Source organism: Chroicocephalus ridibundus, chromosome 5 (genome assembly GCF_963924245.1).
Source record: "Chroicocephalus ridibundus chromosome 5, bChrRid1.1, whole genome shotgun sequence".
Classification (NCBI taxonomy): domain Eukaryota; kingdom Metazoa; phylum Chordata; class Aves; order Charadriiformes; family Laridae; genus Chroicocephalus; species Chroicocephalus ridibundus.
The window spans coordinates 39,470,744-39,496,595 of NC_086288.1; the positions used below are offsets into that span (position 1 = coordinate 39,470,744).

At 38.6% G+C, this 25,852-nt stretch overlaps 1 protein-coding gene across 1 annotated transcript; it reads left to right on the forward strand.

Moving 5' to 3' along the window:
* Nucleotides 1–1,870: 1,870 nt before the first annotated feature.
* TMA16 (translation machinery associated 16 homolog) lies at nt 1,871–25,845 on the forward strand. Its single transcript, XM_063335301.1, has 7 exons — nt 1,871–1,915; nt 3,062–3,174; nt 12,245–12,282; nt 13,071–13,155; nt 14,266–14,414; nt 21,441–21,483; nt 23,065–25,845. The coding sequence occupies exons 1-7, from the start codon at nt 1,886–1,888 to the stop codon at nt 23,201–23,203; spliced, it is 597 nt and encodes a 198-aa protein (XP_063191371.1). The 5' UTR covers nt 1,871–1,885; the 3' UTR covers nt 23,204–25,845.
* Nucleotides 25,846–25,852: the final 7 nt, after the last annotated feature.

The window sequence follows — 25,852 nt, forward strand, 5'->3', positions numbered from 1 at the left end:
CTTTTAAACAAGTGAAAGCGAACTGATCATATATAGTAAGAAGAACTACTAGCAGAACAATGTTAGTAGGAGCCACATCTATTTTGGGACCCTTTCTCCTGATAGTAGATGTATTCCACTAAAAAGCATGTCAGCTCCTGTGAGACACCTTCTCTATCAGTGAGTTATTATCCTACTATTTTTCCTGCAAAGACAGTTAAAAAGCTGGAAGAACTTGGAGTCTTAGTTTTTAAAATAAAAAGCTTTACACTTTCTTTCGCAGACAAGGATGAAAGAAGTACTATTTAAGCTAAAATGATGATGCTGGCACAAGAAGGCACAATGCACATGGGCATAAATTGGTGACGGATACATTTGTGATGAACATTAGAAAGTGTTTAAGCAGAAGAGAAATGACATCCTGGAAGAGGTCTGCGGAGAAGGACACTCAAAAAAATCACTTCTAGTACAGGAATGGGCTTCCCGGTATTAATAGCACACCATGCTATGAGACCAAACTACAGATTTTAGCAATTGCTACAACAGAAAAAAATAAGTAATGAAAATGGTTTGCCTGACACCTCAACGTTTAGATTTTTTACGTTTCTAATACTGGAGGTCCTACACATTTTGATATTACAAGCACGTTTGACTGCTTCTGGCAGCTTGAAGAATAGCAAGTCCCCAGCGGTGACACGTTACCTGGCAATACACAGAACTGTAAACTACATTCCCTGACCTGTCATACTGTCAAAGTAAATCATCATTAAGCTGAACAATTCACTCATGATTCCAACAGCGAAAACATTTTAACAAAATAGCAGTGACCTTAGCCCACCGTGAGACTTTGACGTGCGCCATTGAGATGTTAGAGAAATTATGAATTATGCCTGCAGAAAGTTTTATCTTAGTAAGAAACATCATAATCTTGAGGCGCTACTATACTGTAAAAAGGACTTTTATTCTACACTTCTGCATTCACCGATCTTCGCAGGGACCGTGAAAGAAAGAACTAGTATGAAGCTACTACTTAATACCTCAGTATTATGTGAAAATAATAGCACGTGCGGGTGCCAGTGAATTTTTAATTTAGAAGCAGGTCTTTCGTGCTGTGGGTTTGGTAGTTCACCACAGTAAAAGAAAACATCCTGTCTTAACATAAAACTTCAGTTTCTATTAAGACAATAAAATAATGACAAATAAATTAAATAAATTAAAACAATGACATAATTTTTATTGTCCTTTTACAGAAGCGGGGCCGGAACAAATGCAGCTGCTGGTGGGCGTCAGGGCCTCCTCGCGGGGGGAGGACGCCCGCCCCTGGCTGTGTGTTCCTTCCTTCAGTAAAATCTTCGTCTTGCACTTCGAGAGTGTCCCAGAGATGTTCGGTTTATGGGGAGGGACGAAGTCTGTCGGCCCAGGTGGTGAAGTTGGCACAAAAGGGGACGTTTTGGGTCACAAAGCCCTTTCTAAAGCCTGGTGAGGAGTCACACGGTCCAAACCGAAGCAGGACTACCTCCAGCACTTCTCATTCAATATTACAGACGTGAATTAAAACAACTTGACAGAAAAGAGCTATCGGCGACCGAAAAGCATGATGTAACGAGGCCTAAAGACGGCGTCTCTGCAGTGCTCGGACCTGAACAGCCACAGAAGACCGTCCGCAGGCCCCGGGCCCGGCCGGTGACTTCCCACCACAACCCCGCTTTGGGGCGGCCCCGCAGCGGCCCCGCAGCGGCCCCGCAGCCCGGGCTGACGCGCGTCTTTGGGCTCCGAGTGAAGCTGCTGGAGCCGGGCAAGCTGCTGGCGACCGCCCCGCCGCGGAACGCCGGCCGCGCCGCCCCCCCGGCCCGCCCGGAGCCCTTTGTCCGGTGCACCGCGGCGGCGGAAGGAGGGTCGGCTCGCCATGGTGCGTGTGGCGGCGTGGGCATGGCGGGTGAGGGGTAGGGGGGCGGCGGTTGCCCGTGTCTCCGCTCCGGGGGGCGGCGTTGGGGGGGGCTCCTCACCCGGCCCCGCCGGCGTCCCTGGAGAGGCCTCAGCCCCTGAAACGCCTGGGCGGTAGCGTGGGCCGTTACCGGCGGTAAAGGGGCCTCGGGTTATGAGCTGCTCCCTCCCCTCCGGTCGGCGGCCCCGGGGGAAGCGGGGAGGGGGGCGCCCCGAGTGACCCTGCCTGGTCGCCGGTCCTCCCGGAGCGGCTGGCGGCGTTTGGGCCTTCGTGCCGGCGGCCGCTATCGAGGGCCTGGGGGCTGCCGCGGGGGAGGGAAGAAGGAGCGGGGTCAGCCTGTGGAAGTGGCGCACGGTGCCTCTCGGGGCTTCTTTAGCTGGTCGGGATAATTTGTCTTTATGTTGCCATTTTTTTTCGCGATTCTCAACGCTGGTGCTAACACAGATAACAGGGTGTGCTGAAGTCTCCGTTCATTGATTGCAATTCGTGCTTTCAGGCGTTTCTTTTGCACACAGTTAAAGATTTCAAAGAACGCTGTTTGATAAAGGCCTTTCAGTTTTGTTTCAAGCACTTTTTCACCAGAAAAGTGGCATAACTTAAACTAGCGTTGCGGTGTGTTTTACGTGCGTGAGTGGTATCCCCCCTCTGTGCGGCACCAGCAGCCAGGGAAGGGGCACCTCGGGCTGCGAGGACTCTCGTGGGCTGCCGGGGGTGGGACACGAGAGCCCTTTTTGCGGCGTTGTACAAATGACATACGGCCTTTGTCAGAAATCCAGCTGCAACAATTGGGTAGAAGCTTGAATGGGGACATTTACTGCAAAGGTACAGAGAGGTAATTTTAGTTTCCTAGCTGCAGGGTTCTACAAAATAGGTATTTTGAGAGTAGTCACTATGTGAGATTTCTTACAGCCTTTTCTGTGCTACAGTAGTTTTGTTACAGCATGTACCATGTTCAAGTAATTTTGTTTGTTACTGAGGAGGGTAAGATCTAACTGGCGGGACTGATAAATTAGCTGCTGCTATAAGCTCAGGGCTTTCTGAGATATTGATGCATGACCTTTCTAGTTTTAACCGTGGTGTGTACTCCTGTCTTCCCGTTAACATTTTGCCTAACTTTAGTAGTGTATTTCCTTTCAGCCAAAGTTACGAAAAACCCAAGGAGGGAAGCAAGAGAAAAAAGTTATCCATCCTTACAGCAGAAAAGCTGCGCAGCTTGCGAGGGAAGCACACAAACAGGAAAAGAAAGAAAAGTAAGTTGACTGTGCAAAATCTGTGTACAGACCAAAGGATAATATCACACTTTTTTGGGAGGGAGGAGGGTGGTAGTAGAAGGGTACTATTATGCTGATATAACTTTAAGATAAAAGAAAGACTTGTATAACTTAATATTGCTGGGCCATGTGAATGGACAGGTTTTCATTCATGAAATTAGCTTATACAAAGTGTATAGTTCAGCTACTTGATTTTTGGTATTGTCTGTACAAGTTAGGTTTTTTCATATCATGGCATTTTGCTTTTATAATCTGAAAGGCATGATTTTGGTGATTTCACGTGAAACTTAGTCACCTAGTTTGACTTTACTCCAAGATTTAATAAGAATCCTGCTTTGGGTCTAGCTTTTTGTGCTGAAGTGCTGAGTTCATAGAAAAGAAGACCACGAAACCTTCCCAGAGGGACTTCCGAATAAAACTGAATCGTTAACTCCGCTTTGGTGATTTCTTGCTGTTCCATGGCAAGTTTGTTTTTCTGGTTTTAAGTTTTACTTCCTTTCTCTACAGAAGGAAAAGATAGCTGGAGAAGACTGGTCTTTGGTTTCCATTCTCTCTCAGGTTGCTATTTGATATGCTACGATTGTTTGTTTAGAAAGTTATTAAAGTGAACTTAAAGCATTCTCTGTCAAAGTACGCTAGTATTTGGATGGACCATGACAGCAGGGCACAAATATTCATATATCTTAAGATGTTAAATTATGAACTCCTGATGCAGTTGAAATATTCCGCAGAGACTGAGCAACTATTTGGTTGGGGATGGATGTACAACCTTGTCCAGAGGAAAGTTGTAAGACTGGCCTAACTAGAAAGGGGCCCTTCACAAACGTAGCTGTGTCATGTAGCCTCAAGCAGAGCTGCTTCAAGTTTAAATGTAGCATGTGTTGAGGATTGGGCAGTTTCCTAATGTGCAAGAAGTTTTTCCTGCTGCTTCACGTTTTGTCTGTGCTCTCCGCAACTACTGATTGTAAGTAAGTTTTTATAGTAGATTACTTTCCTAGTGCTAAACTGACTACTTTTCCCCTTAACTCTTTCTTCTTGTCTCGTAACTGCCACTCAGAGAGCTTAATCACAAAAGATAACTGAATCATATTTGATTCTTAGTGCTTACATCTGTGACTTTGCCATAAAGAAAAACATGCACAAGGAAACTTACTGAGTGAAGGAGTTGGTGTACTGATTATTCATTAGGACATGGCACACTCAATCAAATCTTTTAGTGGTTGTCTCTGTGGGTAGAATTATACTGTTACAGACACTTGCGCTGACGTTTCTTCTTAGAGTGCAATTTTTGGTTCCTCTTGCAACAGCAAGAAGTTAAGGCAAAGAACTCCCACTGAAATAGCTTTCTCCCATTTAACTTGCCCTTTAATTACTTTTTTCATGGAGAAGGTTTTTAGGTATGTGTTAGAGATTGCGCAAGACAATCCATTTTGTCGCAGATAAGAGAGTACCAAATGCATCACTCGTTTCTCTGCTTAATGCGTTAATATTGCAGTAATTAGGTCATCCTTTCCATGAAAAGGAATGAAAAGATGCTGGTTTTGTAGTGACTAGGCCTTGTTACTGAGGCAGATAGATCTGGCAAGTCATAGTATGCAAGTAGGGTTGTTGCTAATTCTAACACAGGCGCTTTTTCAGCTGATCAGCTGAAAGGTTTACTGCTCTAAGGGTATTCAGATAGTGTCAGGGTGTTTTGAACTGCTGAAGCAACCTTTGCAGCAGTGGACTCTTATTCTGTTGCTAACATTGCCGAGTAAAGTCTACAGAGCAAAATATGGAATCAAAATTGTTTTAGGAGCTAAAGGCCACTTAGTAGTTTTGAGCACCCAGGATTCAGTGCACTGGAAATATGGCTGACATTCCAAACGATTCTCTAGGCTTCTCTCTCGTAGTAAGCAATTGTATCACACCATGTCCTTTCTAGGATGACCTGGATGATCTTAAGCCTTTAGTTAAAAAGAAAAAAATTTCTGGGTCCCCCAGTGGCAGACAACAAATGAATTTTTTCTTCCTTTCTTTCTGTCACCAGGGTTCAATTCTAGGGCCAGTTCTGATCAATGTATTTATGAACGATCTGGATGCAGGAGTTGAATGTACCATTAGTGAGTTTGATGATGCCAAACTGGGAGGTGCTGTTGACTCTCTTGAGAGACAAGAGGCCTTGCAGAAGGATCTGGATAGATTGGGGCATTGGGCAATGATTAATGGGATGAATGTTAACAAGTCAAAATGCTGGATTCTGCACCTAGGATGGAGTAATGCTGGGCACAAGTATAAATTGGCAGAGGAGTGGCTGGAGAGCAGCCCTGCAGAAAGGGACCTGAGGGTGCCGGTCGGCAGCAGGCTCAATACAAGTCAGCAGTGTGCCCTGGCAGCCAAGAGGGCAACTGGCATCTGGGGTGCATCAAACACAGCATATCCAGCTGGTCAAAAGAGGTGATTATCCCACTTTATTCAGTGTTGGTGCGGCCTCACCTTGAGTACTGTGTGCAGTTCTGGGCCCTGCAACTTAAGAAGGATGTTCAGGTCCTTGAATGCGTCCAGAGGAGGGCAACAAAGCTGGTGACAGGGCTGGAAGGCGTGTCTTATGAGGAGGGGCTAAGGACTTTGGGCTTGTCTAGTTTGGAGAAAAGGAGTCTGAGGGGCGACCTCATTGCTCTCTACAGCTTCCTGAGGAGGGGAAATGCAGAGGGAGGTGCTGAGCTCTTCTCCCTGGTATCCAGTGACAGGATGTGTGCGCCAGGAGACATTTAGACTGGACATTAGGAAGTATTTCTTTACTTAGAGCGTGGTCAAACACTAGAACAGGCTTCCTAGAGACGTGGTCGATGCCCCAAGCCAGTCAGTGTTTAAGAGGCATTTGGACAATGCCCTTAATACCACGCTTTAGCTTTTGGCCAGCCCTGAATTGGTCAGGCAGTTGGGCTAGATGATCATTGTAGGTCCCTTCCAACTAAAATGCTCTATTCTATTCTAAATGTATTAATTTAAAGACTTGCTCATCTGAGAGTTGGTTCTAGTGCCTAGTCTTTACTATGTAGATTTCTGTCTGTGCCTGCCAGAGTAGATTACAACTCATAGTTCAGCACATGACAATACCAGTCTTTTATCTGCACTAGCCCCCATCGTTGTAGTTTGACAGAAGATGCTCCAGTTAATACATTGTGGAATGCAGCTTTTGTTTCAACCACGTTATTTTTTTAATATTTTTTTTTAAACTTCACATCAATAATTGCAATATTAAAAAAAACCCCGGTGTCCTGGTTTGAGGTAATTTGGCCAATTTGGCCAAAACCATGACAACTGGTGGTTAACTGCTCTTTGATTGATCAGCAGTTAACTTCTCAGTGCTGGAGAACCAGGTTACGCAAGGATGAATCGATGGTATACGTTTAGGGAGTTTACTTCCTGTGCCCTGCACACAATGACAGGTTAATTCTCTATGAAAGCTTTTTTTTTTTGAGGATTTAAGTTTAATTTGAATGCTTTTTTTAACACAAGTTACTTCAGTTTTCTTTTATAAAGCTATTTGCTTTTTAAAAAGGAATTTTAAAAAAGAAATGAACTTACTTATAAATGTTGGGGTTTTTTTACCTGTTTAAGAGACAGTGGTCTTTATAGCAGTATAATTAGGCTTCCTGTTCATTTCCTCTGACACGTAGCAAAAGGAGCTAGTCATGGCAGTAGAATTCTTCCAAGTGAAACAAGACGACCACCATTTGGTACGTGTCATGGGTTACCCGAGGGGAAAAAAGCACTGTTTTATGAAAAAACATTAAATATTGGCACCCAAGCAAACTAATATTGGGTTGCTTGAAGCTTACCTTTTGAAAGAACAGATCCTGAATTCTTGTGGGGATCAGTGAAGCCTAATGCTTTCACAGAGCAGAAGTGCTTAATAGAGAGAAACTCAGTTTAAGATTAGAGGATGTAGTTAATTATCCTTTCCCTTAGACTCTTGTTTCTTGATTTCTGCGTTTTCTTTTTCAAGATGTCTTACTATGTCAGGTGTGAGGCCTATAGGCTGATGGTAAAAGATGTAACCCTTCATTTTGCATAGGGAAGCTGTTCCACCACAAGTAATGTGTCAGGCTGGACCATACAAAGCATATTGTGATATCAAAATGATCTATCTGTAAATAAGATCTCTACATCTTGCAGTTCTAGGTCCTATACAATTAACTAGTGTTGTTCACAGATCTGCACTTTTTAGATCTGTTTTGTTGTGGTGTTCTAAAAATAATTTGCATTAGAATAGAGACAATTGGAAGATTATTTTCTGTACTGTCTTGGCTTGAAGATCAGTTTATCTCAAAAGACATGAATAATGTTGATTTCTTTCCTTCACTGGTGTCTTTAAAAGTCTTATTAAGGGTTCCAGTTTCTTTTGGATCTCTATTACCTTGATGATCACAGGGCCTACAGGAAAGATCAGGGACTGTTTGTCAGGGAGTGTAGTGATAGGACGAGGGGTAATGGTTTTAAACTGGAAGAGGGTAGATTTACATTAGATATTCGGAAGAAATTCTTTCCTGTGAGGGTGGTGAGGCACTGGAACAGGTTGCCCAGAGAAGCTGTGGATGGCCCATCCCTGGAAGTGTTCAAGGCCAGGCTGGATGTGACTTTGAGCAGCCTGGTCTAGTGGGAGGTGTCCCTGCCCATGGCAGGGGGGTTGGAACTAGATGATCTTTAAGGTACCTTCCAACCCAAACCATTCTGTGATTGTAAGTCATTTTAGAGGCCCAAAACTGGAGGCGGTATTCCCAGTGTCTTACCAGCCCTGAGTAAAGAGAATAATTTCTCTGTACAGGCTAATGCGCTTCTGCAGCATGGAAAAACTGATTCTTCGGTCTTCCTTCAAAAATAAGGGTCGGTCAATGAATCTGTGAAGTTCATATGATTCATCTCTATTACTTTAATTTAGCTGTGTATTTACTTGTCAGAAGATGCTTCAATTGTGGTTGGCTAAATTTGTGCATAATACTTTTTTATCAGGCGCGCATTTTATCTGTCGATTACTGTTCAGTAAAGGTATTACCTTGGGTGTAGAAAGCCCTTGAATGGCATGTTTTACCTCAAACCGGGACATACTGTAATGTGAGAACGTCTTTTGTAGAAGTACTGGTAAATGTTTGCCTTGGTTTGGAGTGGGGTTTTTTCTTCTTCTTTTTTATTTTTTTTTTTTTCCTTTGGTACTTGGCTGGAGACAGGATTCAGGACTAGGGACAGTTGAGGCTTCTTTTTATTTTTTTATATGATGGAGGAAGAGAAGTAAATGCTGTGAACATTCCTGTTTAACATAAACAGGAAAGGAAATTGCATTCAGCTATGAAATGCATATTCGAGTATCTTTTGTCCAAATAAGATACAGACATTACCCACAAGGAATTTTAATACGTAATGCACACTGGGAAAAAGGAAGGCGAAATTCTGCACTAAGTTGCAGAACTCTTTTACAGCCTCCATTGTCCAGATACTCTTCAACGCAAGCATTCTCAATGTGATATGACAGTAATAATAAGCTTATTGTCCAGATACTGGCTGCACTATAAAAGTCCAATCTTGACCATAATAAGAGGAGACAGACCAGTTGGTTTTAGAAAATTGACTGCAATCTTAAATTGTCTTGTTCACTTGAATTGCACCTTTTTCTTGCCTGCATCCCTTTTCTCAGTTCTCCTCAAGGTCTACTGGGCAGCAAAAATTGTAGTATATTACTACCAATTTATTCTCTCTTAATCTACATGTGAATTCTTATTCCTGTAGGCAACTTCTTTGCTCTGTTAAATAATTACAAAGATATTTGTATTAGACAGCAATATCTGGTTCACTGGCGCCAGTAGAACACGGCTTTTTTTATACTTTAGGAAACCAGACCATAACGGGGTATTCCTGGAACTTCTCTTAGCAGTGATGTACCAACACCAATCATGTTTTATTTGCAGCTGCTGAAATCTCTCTCTGGTTTTGGTAGCTAAAGCTGATCTAGCACTGGAATTTTTTTTTCCCTGTCTTTTTCCCCCTTGAGTATGCCTTCCTATTATTATTATTACCCTTCTATGATTATTAATATACCCTTTCTATTGTGCATATACTGTAAATTTTTTAGGAGTCTGTACATTTTCATTACAAATATACTAGTCTAACACTGTCGTGCTCTGAGATACGAGAGATGAGTTTTTACAGTATTTCTTGATCTGGCATGAAGCGACCCCTTAGGAGTAAGCAGTAGCCTTAAAATACCTCCTTGTGGAGCTCTTTGTGTATTTGTTTTTCCGTAGCTTTTCTGTTGTCTAACCTCTTAATCTCCCTTGTGCTACTATGCTTCTACTTGCGCTGTTTGCAGCAGTGATGCTTTGAGGTGTACTCTTGCAGCTTCTTTATGTGGAACTGAAAAAAACGTTAGCTTTTAAAATTATTTGTTTTGCTTACAGAAATAAAAAATAAATGAACTGCAAAAAAATCAGAATTTTTAATTCTCATAGAGGGATTTTCATATGGAAGTATCTTAAAATGCTTAACCAAGCCACTGATAAGCTAACAAAAACAGACACTTGTAGGGAGAAATATGGAAGGTATTTAGCAACCTGAGACAAGAAACAAGGAAATATGTCCTGTCCACCATGAATTACTTTTTTTAATTAAAGAGTCTTGCTTCTCAGAGCCATAGATAGCATTTGTATGTGTGAATATTATGGGGAAAAATACTGAATTGGTAAACTGATTTGGCAAATAATTATTCATTTTTAGTGTTTAAAGTAGAACAGTTGGATACAATATCTGAGATAAAGAGGTGCTGATGGAGCATGAGGGCTTTAACCTTTTAAGTACTTAGTAAACAACAAGAAAACCACTAATCATCCTTATCAATAATCAGTGCCTAAGCAGATGATTTTTAGGAGGCAGGTGGAGGAGAAAATCATTAAGAAGCAACAGCGTGCCACAAGATTGTATCCCTGTCCTCACCCTCTCTTTTCCTTGAGCAAAAGATGTTACTTATTGTGTGGAAGGAGATGAGAGGAACTTTCTTTGACTTAACCTTATTTCATTATTCTCCCTGCTAATACTGTTGTCTTCTGGCAGCCATTGAGGTGAGACTTTTATGAAAAGTACAATAAAGCGACATCTGATGCTATCATTCAGTATTTCTCATAGAGAAAGAAGTTGTGTACACCTAGAGACTGATGGTTCTTCTTCCAGAAAAAGATCCTTGTTATATACTTCATTGCTGTCATAAATAAACAATCTAGTGACCCTTGCAGGTGCAAATGGTAATTTGTAGTTTTAAAGCATAGATACTGGACATGATTTATGATTCTAATCAGGCAGCATTTCTAGGTGGCATCGTAGTTTTCTCCATGGCAACGCTTTGCAGTGGTGCTTGGCTGGCTGTGTTGCCATGCAGGGTTCAGAGCAGGGACTGCTGGTGTGAAGTTCCCCTGTGGAATGTGTCCTTTTCTTTGTCACTGTTACCATTCAGAATTCCCTGCTGTAAGCCCTCTGTTGACTACCTACCACAGTTTTTCTTGAAGGCATCTTCTACAGCTAAATTTTAAAGCTGACTTCTAATCTAACTCCTTTTCCTTCCATTTTTACATAGTCTCATCCAGGTCTGTCCTTTAACCCACAGGAACGAGAGTAATTTTTGTTTTAACGCTAAAATCTTTTAATTAATCAACCAGCTTGGGATTTTTTTGTCATGGATGATAAAACTCTAACCCCATGCTTGAGTCCTATAGACTAGTGTATTAAAAACGCTTATCCCAGATGCTGGGATAGCTATAGAAGCAAAGAGGTGTTAATGGAATTCTTAGCAGTTCATACATGCTGTGCATTTGCTTTTATGTGGTTTTTAGATGGTCTTCAGAGGGTGAAATACTTCTTGAGAAAGCTAATCTTTGTTTTACTAATGTAGGTTTGTGGCCAAGTGGCACAAATGTGTTTGTCTCTGGAAAGTAGGGCTTTCTCTTTTGATCCAAATTTTTATGACAGGTGACAGACTTCTGTGCTCTGAGTTACCTCAGTTAACTCTAAAGCGCTCATTAAATTCTGTAGAGTACAAGGAATTTAACGAAGGAGCACATTAGCTTTGAACTGAATTGAATTTTGCCATTATTGGTTCTTTGTTGATTATATCCGTTACGATTTTCTTTATCAATTTTCTTATTTAGTAATATTTTTTAAAGAAAAAGTCAGTTTTATTAGAGGTCCTTGGATATATACATTGAACATGCATGGCTAAGATATTTTTTCCAGTGACAAATTTAATGTTTATCCCAACCACGTGTTATTTTCCTTTCTTGGAAATAAAGTGACATTCAGCAAGATCCATTGCTGCAGACTGAATCCGAGAGCTTCAGGACAAAGGCACATGAGGCACTGTATTACCTGTTAGAAAACTTGTGTTCTCTGAGAACTGCTCAATAGGACAGGAATTAATCCCAACCCAAACTGTGTACACACATCCCATAGACTACAGAAGACTTCAAGTATCCTGCCAGAGATTGAGGTGGAGTTAAAAATACTTTGAGGTGGATTTTTTTCATCTTTTTTTAGAGAGTTGTTAGTTTTGGTTTCTCAACACATTAGCTTTTACTGTTCATTAAGCACAAACTTATATTACTACAAGTTTATTAGATACCAGAATGGTACTTTTCACATTGTATGCTTGATTTGCAAGGATGCAGCGTGTTGAAATCTTTTGTTCTTGATCTCCAAACTCATTAAACATACCAGCAGAATATTAGAAATACTTAATGAAATTATTACAGTGCAGGTCTTCTGTGAAATTCCTTTTGCTATGCTCTAAGAAAAGTATTGTGTCCTAATTTCTTCCAAGAATCCGTTTAACTTAATAGGTAAACTGGACAAGTTTCAGACAGTAGTTTCACCAAAAAGTAGAATTTTTAGATGAAGCAGAGTTAAGTTTTACATTGTTCTGAATTTGGCAAATATTTCTATTTGAAATTTTACCTTGACTTGCATTGTGACTACAAAAAAATGATTTGGTGCTCATTGCTGGCTAACTTATCTGCTTTTTCTCTGCTAGGTTGAAGACTGACAAAGCTTTGCGTTTGAGTATCATTGGTGAGCAGAAACTTCTATTACTGAATACAGTATTCAGCTTTTTAGCATAGATTTTAAGTTTTATGAACTTTATAGATACTCCAATAAAAGTTTATTTCTCTATAATCTGACTTTGTAATTTTAAAATAGACGTTGTTGAAATGCTAAAATACCTGACGTGTTCACTCAAGTAGTATGTATAGAATTGAAGCTGGGGCTGAGTATAGCCTAATCTTTAGTCAGTGTACAGGACAACAGGGCAATATAGACCATATGGCTGTTTTGTACATCTGTACATGTATTGTACTTGTCTCCGTCCTTTTTTTAATTGCTTGTAAAAGAGGATGATATATGTGGGTTAACAGACACATTCTGCTAGCAAGTAAATTCAAAACGTTGAGACGCAACCTGGAATGTTTTTCTCTTTCGTATGATTGACACTGCACCTTTTCAATTTAATCAGTTTAAAAATTGTGATGATCGGAACTCTTGCTCAGGCATTGTGTTATTTTTTTCCCCTTTGGGACTTCGTAAGTTTCCATCTTAAGCAACTGATACAGTGATATTTTAAACACTAATTTCCAGTAAAGCAAAGTGTAATGTTTTTTATCCACAAGGAAGATATAAAATACATCTGAAATGATGTTTCTATTACAACAAATTTCATACATGATACAATGTCAGGGAGTCTATGATGCCATTCAAAATCTCAAAAAATGGGGGGGTTATTTCAAAAACTTTGAAGAACTTTAATCTGTGTTGGTGCTACAGTGGTGATGTAATCATTAATGTTAAGTTTATTCTTGTAGGAGAAAAATTGCAATGGTTTCAAAGTCACCTTGACCCCAATAAAATTGAGTACACAAAGAAGGAAGCTGGCGAACTAATTGAAAAGTAAGACTGGTGTTAAAAGTAGGATTTAAAAGCTTGATTTGTCTTTTTTAAAAATGTTCTTAAGTAAGATCTGCAAAGTGATGATGACTCAGAGGACTTTTTGTATATTACTATTAATAATATCAAGTACTTGATTTTGTTGCAACTGAGGTTAATTGGATATTGAAAAATGTATATATTTACACTAGAATTACTGAAGCAAGTCATGTGGTGGTGTTTGGGTTTTTTTTTTATTATTTAAGTATATCTTTGCTTTGATTTGGATAGTAGTAATTGCATGAATTTTCTCGTTGGGTTATTCAGTGACACTTAAATGCATAGATTTCATTCTAGGTATTCCATTATTCTTTAATTTTCTTTGTCGAGAAGATTAAACAGTACTCAGGTGGGTCAATTTTTAGGGCAGGAAACACCAAAATTGAATCTGATAAGAAGAAACTCAGTTGTTTCTGTGCTGCTGGATGTATGTACCTGTGGCTTGTTACCATTTTTCACCTGCTAGCTAAATAAGATAATACGTATGTATTGTATGTATGTATGTACATATAAGATAATATGTATAGTACACAGGTGTACTATAGCACTTTCCTTTCAGAAGCTTTAACGTATTTCCTACGCTGTCCATGTAGCCTGTAAACTGCTAGTGATACTGCAAAGGCAATAAAAGCTTACTTTTTGGATTTGGGTTGGATGTTTGTGAGATGGTGTAGAACTTAACTTTAAAAGTAAAGAACTTTAAAAGAAGAACTTTAAAAATTATTATTGAGGTGGTGTAATTCAGCAATTAAAAGTTAGCAATACTTAGATTTAACGCTTGTCTTCCAGAGCAGGTGAATTATAATAATATGGGAGTTTTGTTTTATGCAAACATAGTTTAAAAGCAAGTAAAAAACCTAATCCTTCTGGAAGCCGCAGATGATTCAAATGAAGTTCTAAATGGAGCTTCTAACTTTGAAGATTAAAGTAATAGCTCAGATCTAAGAAACATCTCTGAATAATTTAGAAAATAAATACAATTAGTAAAATAACTTCTTAGATTCTCAAAGTAATTGTGCTTTGCAAAAGTTTTGCTTGACTGCATCTAGCATAAATGCATTTCATTTCTTTCAGTTACATGTGTCGATTCAATGCTGAATTGGAGCAGATTGAATTACAAAACAGTATTAAAGGTAGACAAGGAAGACAGCATGGTTCACGGGAAACTGTCATCAAGCAGACCATAGAACGTGAAAGACAGCTCTATGAAGGCTATGGAATAGGTATGTAAAAGCATTAGAAACAATCTGTGGTCACACCTCTTCCTGCTCGCAAGGCTAGAATCTAAATGAAATTTTTAGGCGTTATCTTTATTTTTCTCTGGAAAGGATTTCACCAAGTGCTAGGTATTTATGCCTTGCAGAGGAGTTTGGGAGGAGGGGCAGGTTGAAGAAAAGGAGAAAAATGATGGTGAAGATCTGAATCGTATTTCTGCTTTACTACTTTGCATTCATGCACCCTTGCTATTACTGCCTCTTTAATGCAGGTGTATGTAACACATTTTTGAAACTAAAGTGAGATTTAAATGCATCTGTCTCGTATAAATACAAATTTTGTTCAGCAGCTTGCTTGGACCTTCATTATATACAAAATATTTTTTATCTTAAAAGGGTGTTTCAGTGGGTGTGAATGTTTTAACATGCATTAGAATGAAGACTTTATTTCCTCCTGTGGGGAATAACCAGCATCGCTTTATCTACAAATGAATTACTTTTTTTAAGTGGGCTTTGTTATCTGGACTTGTGCCAATCAAGTCTTTATACACAGCTTTCTCCACCATTCTTTTGATAGCATACAAAATTCCTGTTAGGCATAAGCCTGTGGCCTGACTTGCCCCTTTCCACCAAGGTGGACTGGTGGCATGAGGAACTTCCATATCATGCGAGAGTGGGCTTCGGGGTTCATGAACTCGAAGAGAACCAAAGCCTCTGAACTCGGTGGCCTAAAACATCTTCAGAGAGAGACCTTTCATTCCACTAACACTGAGATGTATTTCATGTGGGAGAATGATTGCAGCAGAAATTGTAGTACTGATATATTTCCAAAATCTGAATATTTCTGGAGTTTTCTTATTAAAATTTAGGTATTCCAGGAAGAAATCCTGGACTGTTGTGACCCATCTACTGTTAAGGCTCTATTCTACAAGCATAAGTGATACCGACAAGTAGGAAAAACACATTTTTCCTCTTGTTCCTCTCAGGCAGAGGAGTTATGCTCCTGTCTTTGACTTACTGGAGATGTTGGTGGAGGGAGCGTAAGTGCTCTGTGTGTGTGAAGGGCCTAACACTTAACCTGTTAATAATCAAAAACCCGCAAAAACTGAAGATTTAAAATTTAAAATCTTGTATATAAGAGCCTAGTTGAAAGCACTTGTGAGTTTTTAAATATTTGCCTTGGCCATTATCACAAGTTTGAGTAAAATCATAATGCCAGATATTCTCGTTGACTTTTTTATTATCATTTATCTTCCTTTGGTGTAAGCCATCTATGCCAGCAGATTAGATAATGAAATCTTCTGAGGAGCACTCGCGTGAAAACCACAACATAAGTATTAGAGCTGAAGATTTCCTCTTAAGGTGTATAGTCTTCTTTAAGAAGCAGCACTTAAACTCTTTTTGAAAGTATTTTCTATTTTGGAGGAAGTACACAGATGCAGGCTACATGTGAGAAAGAGAAATAAAAGACTGAAAATTTGATAGCTGGAACTAGGCTGAATGGAAGCAGCAGTAATCTGGCGAAATAAGGGAGAAATACAAAGGGATAATGAAAGTGCAAAAAGCAAAGTGTTGTTTTGAGGAGAGTCAAGTACAAAATAGTAGTGAAACTTATTTATTTTGCTCTAATAAATAAGCATGTTGGAGTTGAATAATGAACTTGGCTTTAATGCTAAAGTATTATTCAGGCACAGTCAGTCCTTCTAACAGTGAAAGTATGTCATGGAAGACCTGAAAAATCTACAGTATCCTGTGGTTAGGGTACAAAGCACAGCAAGGTTTGGGTTTTGTGTCATATTCCCCTTTCCCCCAATTTATATTGTACAAATAAGGAAAGTGAGTGGCTTTAAAATTTTGTCAGTGTTAGTACTTTCACAAATCTTTGATTTCTTAGAAGGAGGCGGGGGAAAGTCATAGGAAAATGGATACTATGAATGTCATCAAATAGCTCAGTTGTAGAAAATGTCGTTTTGGGTTAAGCTTTTAAATTATAGTTCTTCCTTTTTCCCTTACTGCTTTGTGGAAAGCTGACAGAAAAAAGCAATAGGACTAGACAGAAAGATGTCAAATGCACAAGCACAACATAAAAATAAAGAAGAATACAGAAATATTGTAAGGAAAATTTGAGGTTATTACAGTATTAGTAAGAAAAGCATTCAGAGAGCATGGTGCAACTTCACATATTAAATACACTCTCAAATCATTCATTATTTGTTATCACAGCTGCTGCAGGTTTTGCTCTCTGTCTAGGACAGTATTCATTCAGAGAAAATAGTTGCTACTAAATACTGTAATTAGAGATTGGGGATAAATGGAAATCAGCTGGAAACTGTGCTTTTATGCTCTAGCTCATTATTATCCCTGGAAGCTGTAGCTAGTGGAGCTTTTATAACTGACTTAGTATTTGTTGTTTTTTTTCTTCCCCCCCCCCTATTCTTGAACTCAGTTATTTCTTGTACGCATATGCGTTTGCTATGCAGAGACTACATGATATGAATTGTTCATATTTAGGAAAGTCTAAAATTTCATGCTGTATTTATATGTACATCACATACGCAAATGAAAAATTAATTCTTCTTTACTGGCTGTTTACAAAAGCAGTAGATAGCCAAGAGCATAGCAAATTTTAGTCTTTTTTGACAAAAAATAGTACCTATACGCAGAACATTCAGTCTATCTGTGAGGTTGTTGAGTTTTGTTAGCAGCTTCTTGTCACTTCCTTACTCCTTAAATATATCTACATTAATTTTACTGCAGTTTTCTTCCTGATGTTGTCATTTGTGTGGGTTTGTTTCTTTAATTTGGTCTTACACGTTTGTAGCAAAGGTATTGAAAGGGAATCCTAGATGTTTACAGGATATGCCGTTGGAACTCGGAGTTTGCATGCTTTCAGTTGAATGGCATCATAATTATTTCATCTGAACATCATACATTTTTGATAATTTGCTTCTAATTACCTTGCATGTTCTCTCAGAAGCATAATGTTAATCTTGGGGAAAAATTACCTTTAAAGCTAAAAGCACCAGTTTTATTAGTTAATTCTTGAAACTTCAGGTTATAAGTAAAGGGATTTAATTCAGAAGAAAGTTGTAGGATTTACATGTATCTGCTGCTGTAACTACTGTACTGTTTGTTAGCTGCTGTTTTCTGTAACTATCATTATTGTGTAACTGAAAGGTTCTTTGTCTAAAGAACATCTACAGTTTTGTAACATCCCTTTCCTTTTTTAACCTGAGGCTGCAGTATCATCCTTTGACCTGACTTGGGTGTTTCTCTGTATGACGGTTCTAATGGCTGTGATATATATGCAGCCTGTAGTCTGTGCAGAGCACTGACAGAGCAGTGACTTCAGTTCTTGTGAGATTTAGGTAAATCTCTTGTGCGGATCTTTGCTTTGGGAGAGAGAAGTGGTTACTGCTACGAAGAACGATAATGTTTTTATTAACAGCATACTTCTGGAAGGAAATAAAACATCTCAGCAGACTGTCACAGAGCACTTGGTTAAAAAATAATGCTGTGGGATACAGCTGCAGAAGGACGCTCTGACACCGGGATTGGTTCCTCTGTCCCCTTTTTCTCTAGTTATGCTTTAGAAGCCTTCCAGTTCAAGCCTGTGCACAGAGGCAGGATGGGTTAGACCTACAGCTGACGGAAGCTTTTTTCTTCTGATGCCCATAAGAACTTTGAAGTAATCTGGTCCAGTGCTTCTCCATCCAAACAGCTGGAAAGGTGCTGACTTTAGAGTATTTTACACAAGTTCCGTGTAATAAATTAAGCTCAGTCACTTTGCTATTTCCTTGTTAGGAAATGGTGTTAAGCACTAACATCTTCATGACAAAGTTTGAGAGCTAGCACACTGTTTGTTCTTCCTCAGAAGACAGCTGGGAAAATAAAACTATCCGAAAGGGTTAGAAACATGAAAAAAATGCTGCTTTAAATTTTTCACTGCTGTTTCCTTACAGCACATAGATTGCTGAATACTTCGTCTTAGAAATGACAGACAAAATACTGTATTGATTTGTTTTCCACTAACTCCTGTGCTGTATTTCTCCATCTTCCATTTTTTCCATCTTTAGTTCAGAAACCACACTCCTGTGACTTAATGTTTTTAAAGCAAACTAAGAAGTTCACAAGTGGCAGCAAAAACCATGACACTGGTGGTATACTCAGGAGATACTTCTGAGTAAAAGAAGTGTTATTAATCTGAAAATACAGTGCTACTGCAGCTTTCCACCACAATTTAAAAAATCAGTTACTGTGCAGTATGTAGTTACTTTATTTCTATACACATGGGACTGGAGTTTCTTAGTTCTGTTCCTAATCTGGCAACTCTGTGGTTTGTATTGTATAACATATTGCAAACACACATGTAAGCATAATTTAAAAATTTTGTCATTGCCAAGCCAGTAAAGATTGATTGAGTGCCAAATCTTGGTTTGTCACAGAACCTCCCCCCTTCAGAATGCCTGCTTTCTATAGCGTTGGTGAGCCCTGAATGACAGGCTAGATACAACTGTTAGAATATTCTCTTTGGAGAAAGTCCTATGTAAGTTAATAAAAGCCATTAAATGCTTTCAAAGGTGTTTCTTTGTCAAAAAAAAGCAACTGAAAGGGCTTCATTTGAAAGTCTTGTCTAAATGTCCTGGTTTGTCTGGGAATAACACTGAACTGTATGTTGGATCAGTGCTTTGATAGATGGAACAAATACAAATCTCACCATATTTCTGGGGCAGCCGGCACAAATTAGCATGGTGCCACTTCTGCCAAACTCACTGCGTACATCACTAAGCTCTGTGCTTGGAGCGAACCGAATGGGCTTTGCTCCTTGTAAAATACCTGAGAGAAGGGAAGAACTTCTTTCTCTCCTGGGGGCTGGGATGTTTCAGTGTTTGGCGCTGTGCTGCCAAGAGTGCAGACCAAAGGACTGCAAAGGAACCAAGAGGGACCATGGCTTTGTTTCAACGCTTAGTTGGGAAGGATGGCGCTACTGTGGCATTGATGTCTATCAGAACCAAAAAATCGGCCAACAAAAAAGGGATTAGGTATGTGTTTCTTTGCCTTGCCTTGCTCAGCTGTAAGCAGTATCTGTTTACCAGGAAGCAGGCTACAGAAATCAGTGTAGTTGTTATCAAAACATTTTGTGTATGTTATAGTTCTTCACTTGGTAACTTTATAACCCAGCGTAAAAGGAAGGAATATTTTTCTGAATAGAAAAGACTATCTGGCCACAAAGGTAAGTACAGGTATCGTCATCCTATATTCTGTAGTAGCAAAATCATCTATAATACTGCATTGATAGCATGATCTGATTTATTACTGCAAGACTTGGGAAAATTGATAGATGAACAAAGGCAGAACTGTATGTTTGGGATTCGATAGAGGACAGTATAAGAAGTTGCTGAAATACCACCTTTTTAAGAGCTAAAATATTAAAAGTGTATTTAACGTTAAAAAGGTAGCAAGTGGCGTCTTTGAGAAATCTGCTGACTGTGAAATCTGTACAGTTCATAGACAGTAATGAGGTATTCTGTACTGTGCAAAAATTTCAAGGCTCCTAAGGCATAAATCTATGAATTAGTGAAGATGTTAAACACAGGTCACTTGCAGTACTTCAGGACTGACCAAGAAAAGAATGACGCTGCATTAACACAATGTAACGTAGGCATCCTCAGTAAAATTCTGCATGAGTTTATAAATGACACATCTAGTAGGAGTGTTTTGGCTACTCCAGGAGGGCACGTGGGGCGGATGGGGTTGGAAAGGTCTGTCCCATAGGTCTCTGTACAAGATGTTTGCCTTCCTTTTTAATACCAAAGGTAACAAAGATTTGTTATGAGTATGTGTCACTTATTTCGCTTAGTGTGGAAGACTGAAAACTTGCAGTCATTAAAACTATTGATGTTTGTTTCTGTTCAACCCAGAGGAAACTCAGCTCATGAGAGGACACATGTGCCAACAGTCTGTGTAAATATTGTATTGCATTTACTGCAGTATTTAACAGACATTTCAGCAACCACAGAATTCCAGTTTCCCAGTATTGAGTGGTTTATAGAACAGGTATTTAACAATGGAAACTGTAATTGCATTAGAGTGAGACTAATTGTTATCAAATAGCCATTCTTTACTCTCAGACTGTCACATTGCAGGTGGAAGGCAGTACTATTATATTCCAAAATCCAAGATTGTGTTCTATTTACAAACCTGACATCTTACTGTACTCTTCCCAGTGTTTATATTTTAAAAACATACACACATATATATATATATGCTTGTACTGCGTGGTAAATTTTACAAAGTGTATTTAACTGTTTGTTACATTTTCTTACTTGAATTATCAGAGTTGCTTTCCTAACTGTACTGTTGATCTGTTCTGCCTGTCGTGGTGACTTAGTTTCTTTGAAAATTTTTTCCAGAAACATTTCAAAATACTTATGGACCACTTCGTACTCATTCATTTGGAGTGAGGCTTGTATGTTTAGGTCAGCTTTGAAACTAAGGTTTCTTATTTTACCTTTTATAGTAAGTTCTGCAGAGCAGAATTGTCTCTTTATTACGTGAGTAAGTGAATGTCTGTTTAAAAACTACTATAGCCAGACCTTGATTTTGGTTGAGAATGTTAGTTATGCTTTTAAAACAAATAAGAAATTATTTTCCTAGTTTCTTCATTGGACGTTTTTTAAAGGGAAACTTCAGGTGCCTAAAATTTTGCTATTTCTTGGATGTTTCAGTTCAGATAAAATGCAACACCCTCTTTTTATTGTTTGTCAGGATTGGCTTTTCAGTAACTGGTACATTTGAATTCTGGAACAGTTCACGGGTATAAATTCACTTTGTTTTCTTTAGCAGTGAGAGGTCTTCCTGTTTATATATTGGTCTAGAAACTTTCTAATATGAATCCTCATTGTCATTTTTTTTGGCTTTTTAATCTCTGAAATAGTATGTTCAGCCCCGTAGCTCACATTTCTTTCTTTGAAATGAGACTCACTTGAATAATGTAACACATCTAATAATAGAATTTCATTCCATTCCCATTAGAAATCCCAGACATTATGAACAGAAAGCATCTTAAATTTTTCAGGTAAGTTCTTTATATTATCACTACTGATCTGTTTATGCAAAACAGCATTTCTGAATTTGACATGTTTTACGTCTTTTTTCTTAAAAAAGAATTTATGCAAAACTGTCAAAGAATTTCTCATTTGAAAAAGCAGACTAGGTATGCTGTTGCTGCTTTGGCATTTCTTAGCTGTTAGAAGCGAAACGCTGGTGACAGGTAATCATTAAAACATTGGAAGGTTTAGAAAGCTTCAACAGTTGGAATTCCATTTCTGTAACTTAAGTATCTTTTTCTCAGTATTCTTAGAGAATATTTTCTCTTTACCTAAAATCCTCACCTCAGCTGTTCACTGATTTACACAAAAAGGGTTAGCATTTACTATTAGTGTTTAAGGATCAAGACGTAGATTTATTGATAAATGGAATTACACTGTTTTCTTACCCGAAATGAGATTTCAGACGGTAATTGTAGTCATATAACGTAGTGACCTAAGGTATTTATAGTGCTGTTTTAGTTACTTAATGATAATTCTGACTAAGTTCTTAGTCATGTTTTCTAAGATTCAACTGTAAGTGTAGTACAGTATGTTTGTGTGTATATACTAGTTGAAAATCTTAAGTGAATTGACGACTTGCGTCCAGTTAAAAGATCTGGGAGCTGTGCAATTTGCTGACAGCTCTATCAAATGAGATACTTCAAAGAAAAAAAAGACAGGCTTCTGAATGCTTATGTAGCAAGGAATGATATACCACTAACTCCTGGGGGGGGGTATGTAGCCAGAAGTTATAGTTACAGGATGTTGGAATAAAGCCAGAAATCTCAAAAGAAGAGACAGGACCCTGTCTGCTGTGTTTATAAATACACAATTGACTTCTTGTACTGCAGCATCTGATGGAAGTGTCATTTTATTACCTTGGTAGAGCAAAAACAAGTTCATCTTATAATTGGCAAATGCTGGTTTTGCCCTTGAGAAAAATTATCCATGAAGTGCATTTACCATAATCAAGAAAGCATTCTATTAATTGAGTACTGTATTTGACTTGTAATATTTAAGTGAACCCTTCCTCCTTTTATGCAGCCTTTTGAAATACTGTACTTATCACGTGAATTTATATTTACTAACATTTTGTGTCCCCTTGAAGTCAGTCATACAAGATGTTAATTAACAGTTACCATAAACCATAATGAAGAACTTTATGTACATGTGATATTAGGTCTGCAAATTGAACATCCAAACTGCTTTTCCATTGCTTAGAAAACTGGGGCTTTAGTGTGTCAAATCTAAAAGCAGATGGCCTAAAGTAACTGAGGAAACAAATAGTCTGTGGGAATAAGGTGAATCATATATTTTTTTTGTTCAGAATGTCAGATCTGAAAGTACTTAATTCTTCACAGAGGAGTTGCAGCTGCTGTAGCGTACAAGATCAGGTGAAAATGTTGGTGCTTATTCATACTGCAGTAGGACTGGTAGTATCATTGAGAAAAGAAACCTCACTTGGGTTAGCATCTTCTGAGGAAAGGTGAATTAACTCTGCCATTCCTTCTTGCTATTTGTATTGGTAATTGTTTTTCAATTTTTTATTATTTTTTTTTTCCTTTAAGAGAATGGGATGGTGATCTGAGGAAACTGCCAAACATCAAAATGAAAAAGCTCTCAGCTAAGGACGCTGCTTGTAGTCACCCTGAGGTGGCAGATGTGGAAGCAAAAGAAGAATTGAATAAAGCAGAAGAGGTGGCCTAATGAGAGCACCAGCAGATTCAAGAGCTGAAGCAGCTGAGAGGAATTGTAAGAAACCTATTTTAATTATCACAGACACAAGAATAAATTCTAACTATATTTGCAAAAGCTTTGCTAGTTGCATTTTTTAGGAGCTCGCTGTGTACCTGTGATACAATATATTACTGGGTAAAGCTGTATATTACTGAATTAAAAAAACATCAATATAAATACTTAAAATTTTAATTGTGTCCTTACTTTTCATACTGTACCTTCTCTTTAGGATGCGGGCTCCTGCATTGACAAAGCAATTGTAGCTTATATCTTGAAATCCTGACTAGCTGAGTACCTCTTCCCTGGTCATACAGCAGTCAGGATTCAGACATCTGTTAGAAATACTTTGTGGTGGGAAATCCTTACCCTTTCCTGGTAATGGCAAGAATGTATATCATTTGGTATGGAAATAGCAGATACCCTGGTAAACAGCGGGAATAGCCAATGGTAACTTTTACCCATCTCTTGTGGTGGTGGCCGGGATGTCTGTAGGTGTCCACAGTTCTGTGGAGAGCAGGGGTAGGCCTCGTTTCACAAAATCCTGTGCTGTGTGGCACAGAACACTCACCTTGGGTGTAAGAAATGCTCTCCCATTTGGTGGAAAAGTATATGCAGAAGATGAGATACATGGAGCATCAGTTAATCATGAAGAACTCTTCTCTTGTACCTTCTCTTGTCTGAGAATCCAGAGGGCTGGAAAAACTTCAATAAAATATTGAGTATTTTATGTTTTGTCAAGAGAATTTTGAGAGAATTACACTGTCCTCACCGCTCTTGTGTTGAAGAATTCAGATCAGAAGGCAATTAAAGCCCCTACGGTCTGTTTTTAAATATATCTTTTGTCCGTATTTTCTTTTTTGCTGACCCCTCTGCTGAGAAAGCTGTGTATTTTAAAATTAAGTTGCTTAGGACTTTTAAATAGGAGGCTTGCTTTATGAAGCAACTCTTTAGGTGCCTTTAAATGTGTCTTTCAGGGAGGTTCTTAGCAGATTCTCACTTTTAATACTGTAAAATAATAAAGATAAAAGGAAAAAAGGGCAAGGGCAAAGCCAGGGATAATTTCACAGCAGGCATTAAGTAGGACATATCTGTTAGTGCGGATCAGATTGGGCGCAGGAGTTCAGATATTCTGTCTGTACCCATTGTAGGAGTCACAGTTCAGATGCCTTTTTAATTATGTGGAAATAATTATTCCTGGTGATCTTTCTAGTAATTGGTCTGCAGTATAGTTCTGTGTGTTACACAGCAAGGCTTTGTCATGGTAAATAGTTATGTGGGTTTCCCAGATTTCTTTTTCAGCTATCCAGGTTTGTATTTTCTTAGCTGTGCAGTATGTGTTTCTGATGAGTATTATTCTGTTAAGATCTATATTAAGTTTTTACCTCTTTACAAAATAGTCTTGTGCTATCCTTTCATGTTTTAGGAAACCAATCTGTTTAGGTAATATAGAATTAACCATTGTCCTCCTTAAATTAAACTAAAGAAGAAACCTGATTAAGAGACCTGAAGGATGTGTGCGTGATGTAATGCAGCTTTAAGACTGCATGTCTTAATCCTGGCTACAAGTCTTATCCTCTGACACCAGTCATATCTCGAGGCTGTCAAATCACTGCTTTGTGTTTTAGAAATAAGCGTGCTGAAGTTCAGGGCAAGTCTTTGGTATTTTTTTAACTTTGTTAAATTGAGCTGTGTTGTGGAATTCAGCTTGTTTTGATTTATAAAACTTGAGGTGTTAAACTCTGGTGGAAGCTGAGCCAGGGTAATTGGTCTGAACTAAAGCCATGTATGTGCTTTTTCAGTGCTTTGACAGATTTTGCCTTTCAGAAGATTCATCTTAAATTTTTGCGTGTATACAGCGTCTGATGTGCTTTGAAATTTTAAGTAGAAACAGTGCAGAAAAAGTCACTTTCTCATCATAGTCATTAAAATACAGAAGGAAAATGAGCATTAAAGCAACTAGAAGGTGTCACAGTAATGACAATATATTAGGCTGACATCCTGGTGAATGGTTTAAAAAAGATTGTTGCGCAAAGTTACGAAGAACGAGATGTTCTATATTCCTTCAAACAAATCAGCAATAAGACATTATAAAAAAGTAACTATTACTTGTGTGGTTGATGTGATAATCAAATATTTGAAGTGATTTCTTTTTTAACATTTCTTATTCACACTTCAAGAACACATTTGCAGTTTGAACTTTGTTGAGTTTGTGGCTTTTTGCCCTTGAAGGCCACGTATTCACTGCTTGGTTAGCTGGCTTTTAAACTGTTTTGTTGATCGACTGCATAAGTAATGAAAAAAGAACAGTTTCTGTGTGTGAACTTTTTACATTGAATTATCAGCAAAAAATCACATGTAGCTGTCAAGTATTCATATTTGAATTGAAAAGTAATCTAAGGAAGTCTTTTGCCTCACGTGTTACTGAGTCAAGATAGTGGAATCTCGTCTATGGGTTTCATGATCCAGTCATGCCTGTGCTTTAAAGCCAGCTATTAGGGTTTTGTATGTTGATGAGTTTTTTTCCCTATGGTGGAAAAAAAGGATGAATGCTCTCAGGAGTTCTGAATTGTTATTCTGTTTCTTTAAAATTAAAATCTAGAAGGCAGCTGCCGTTAATAG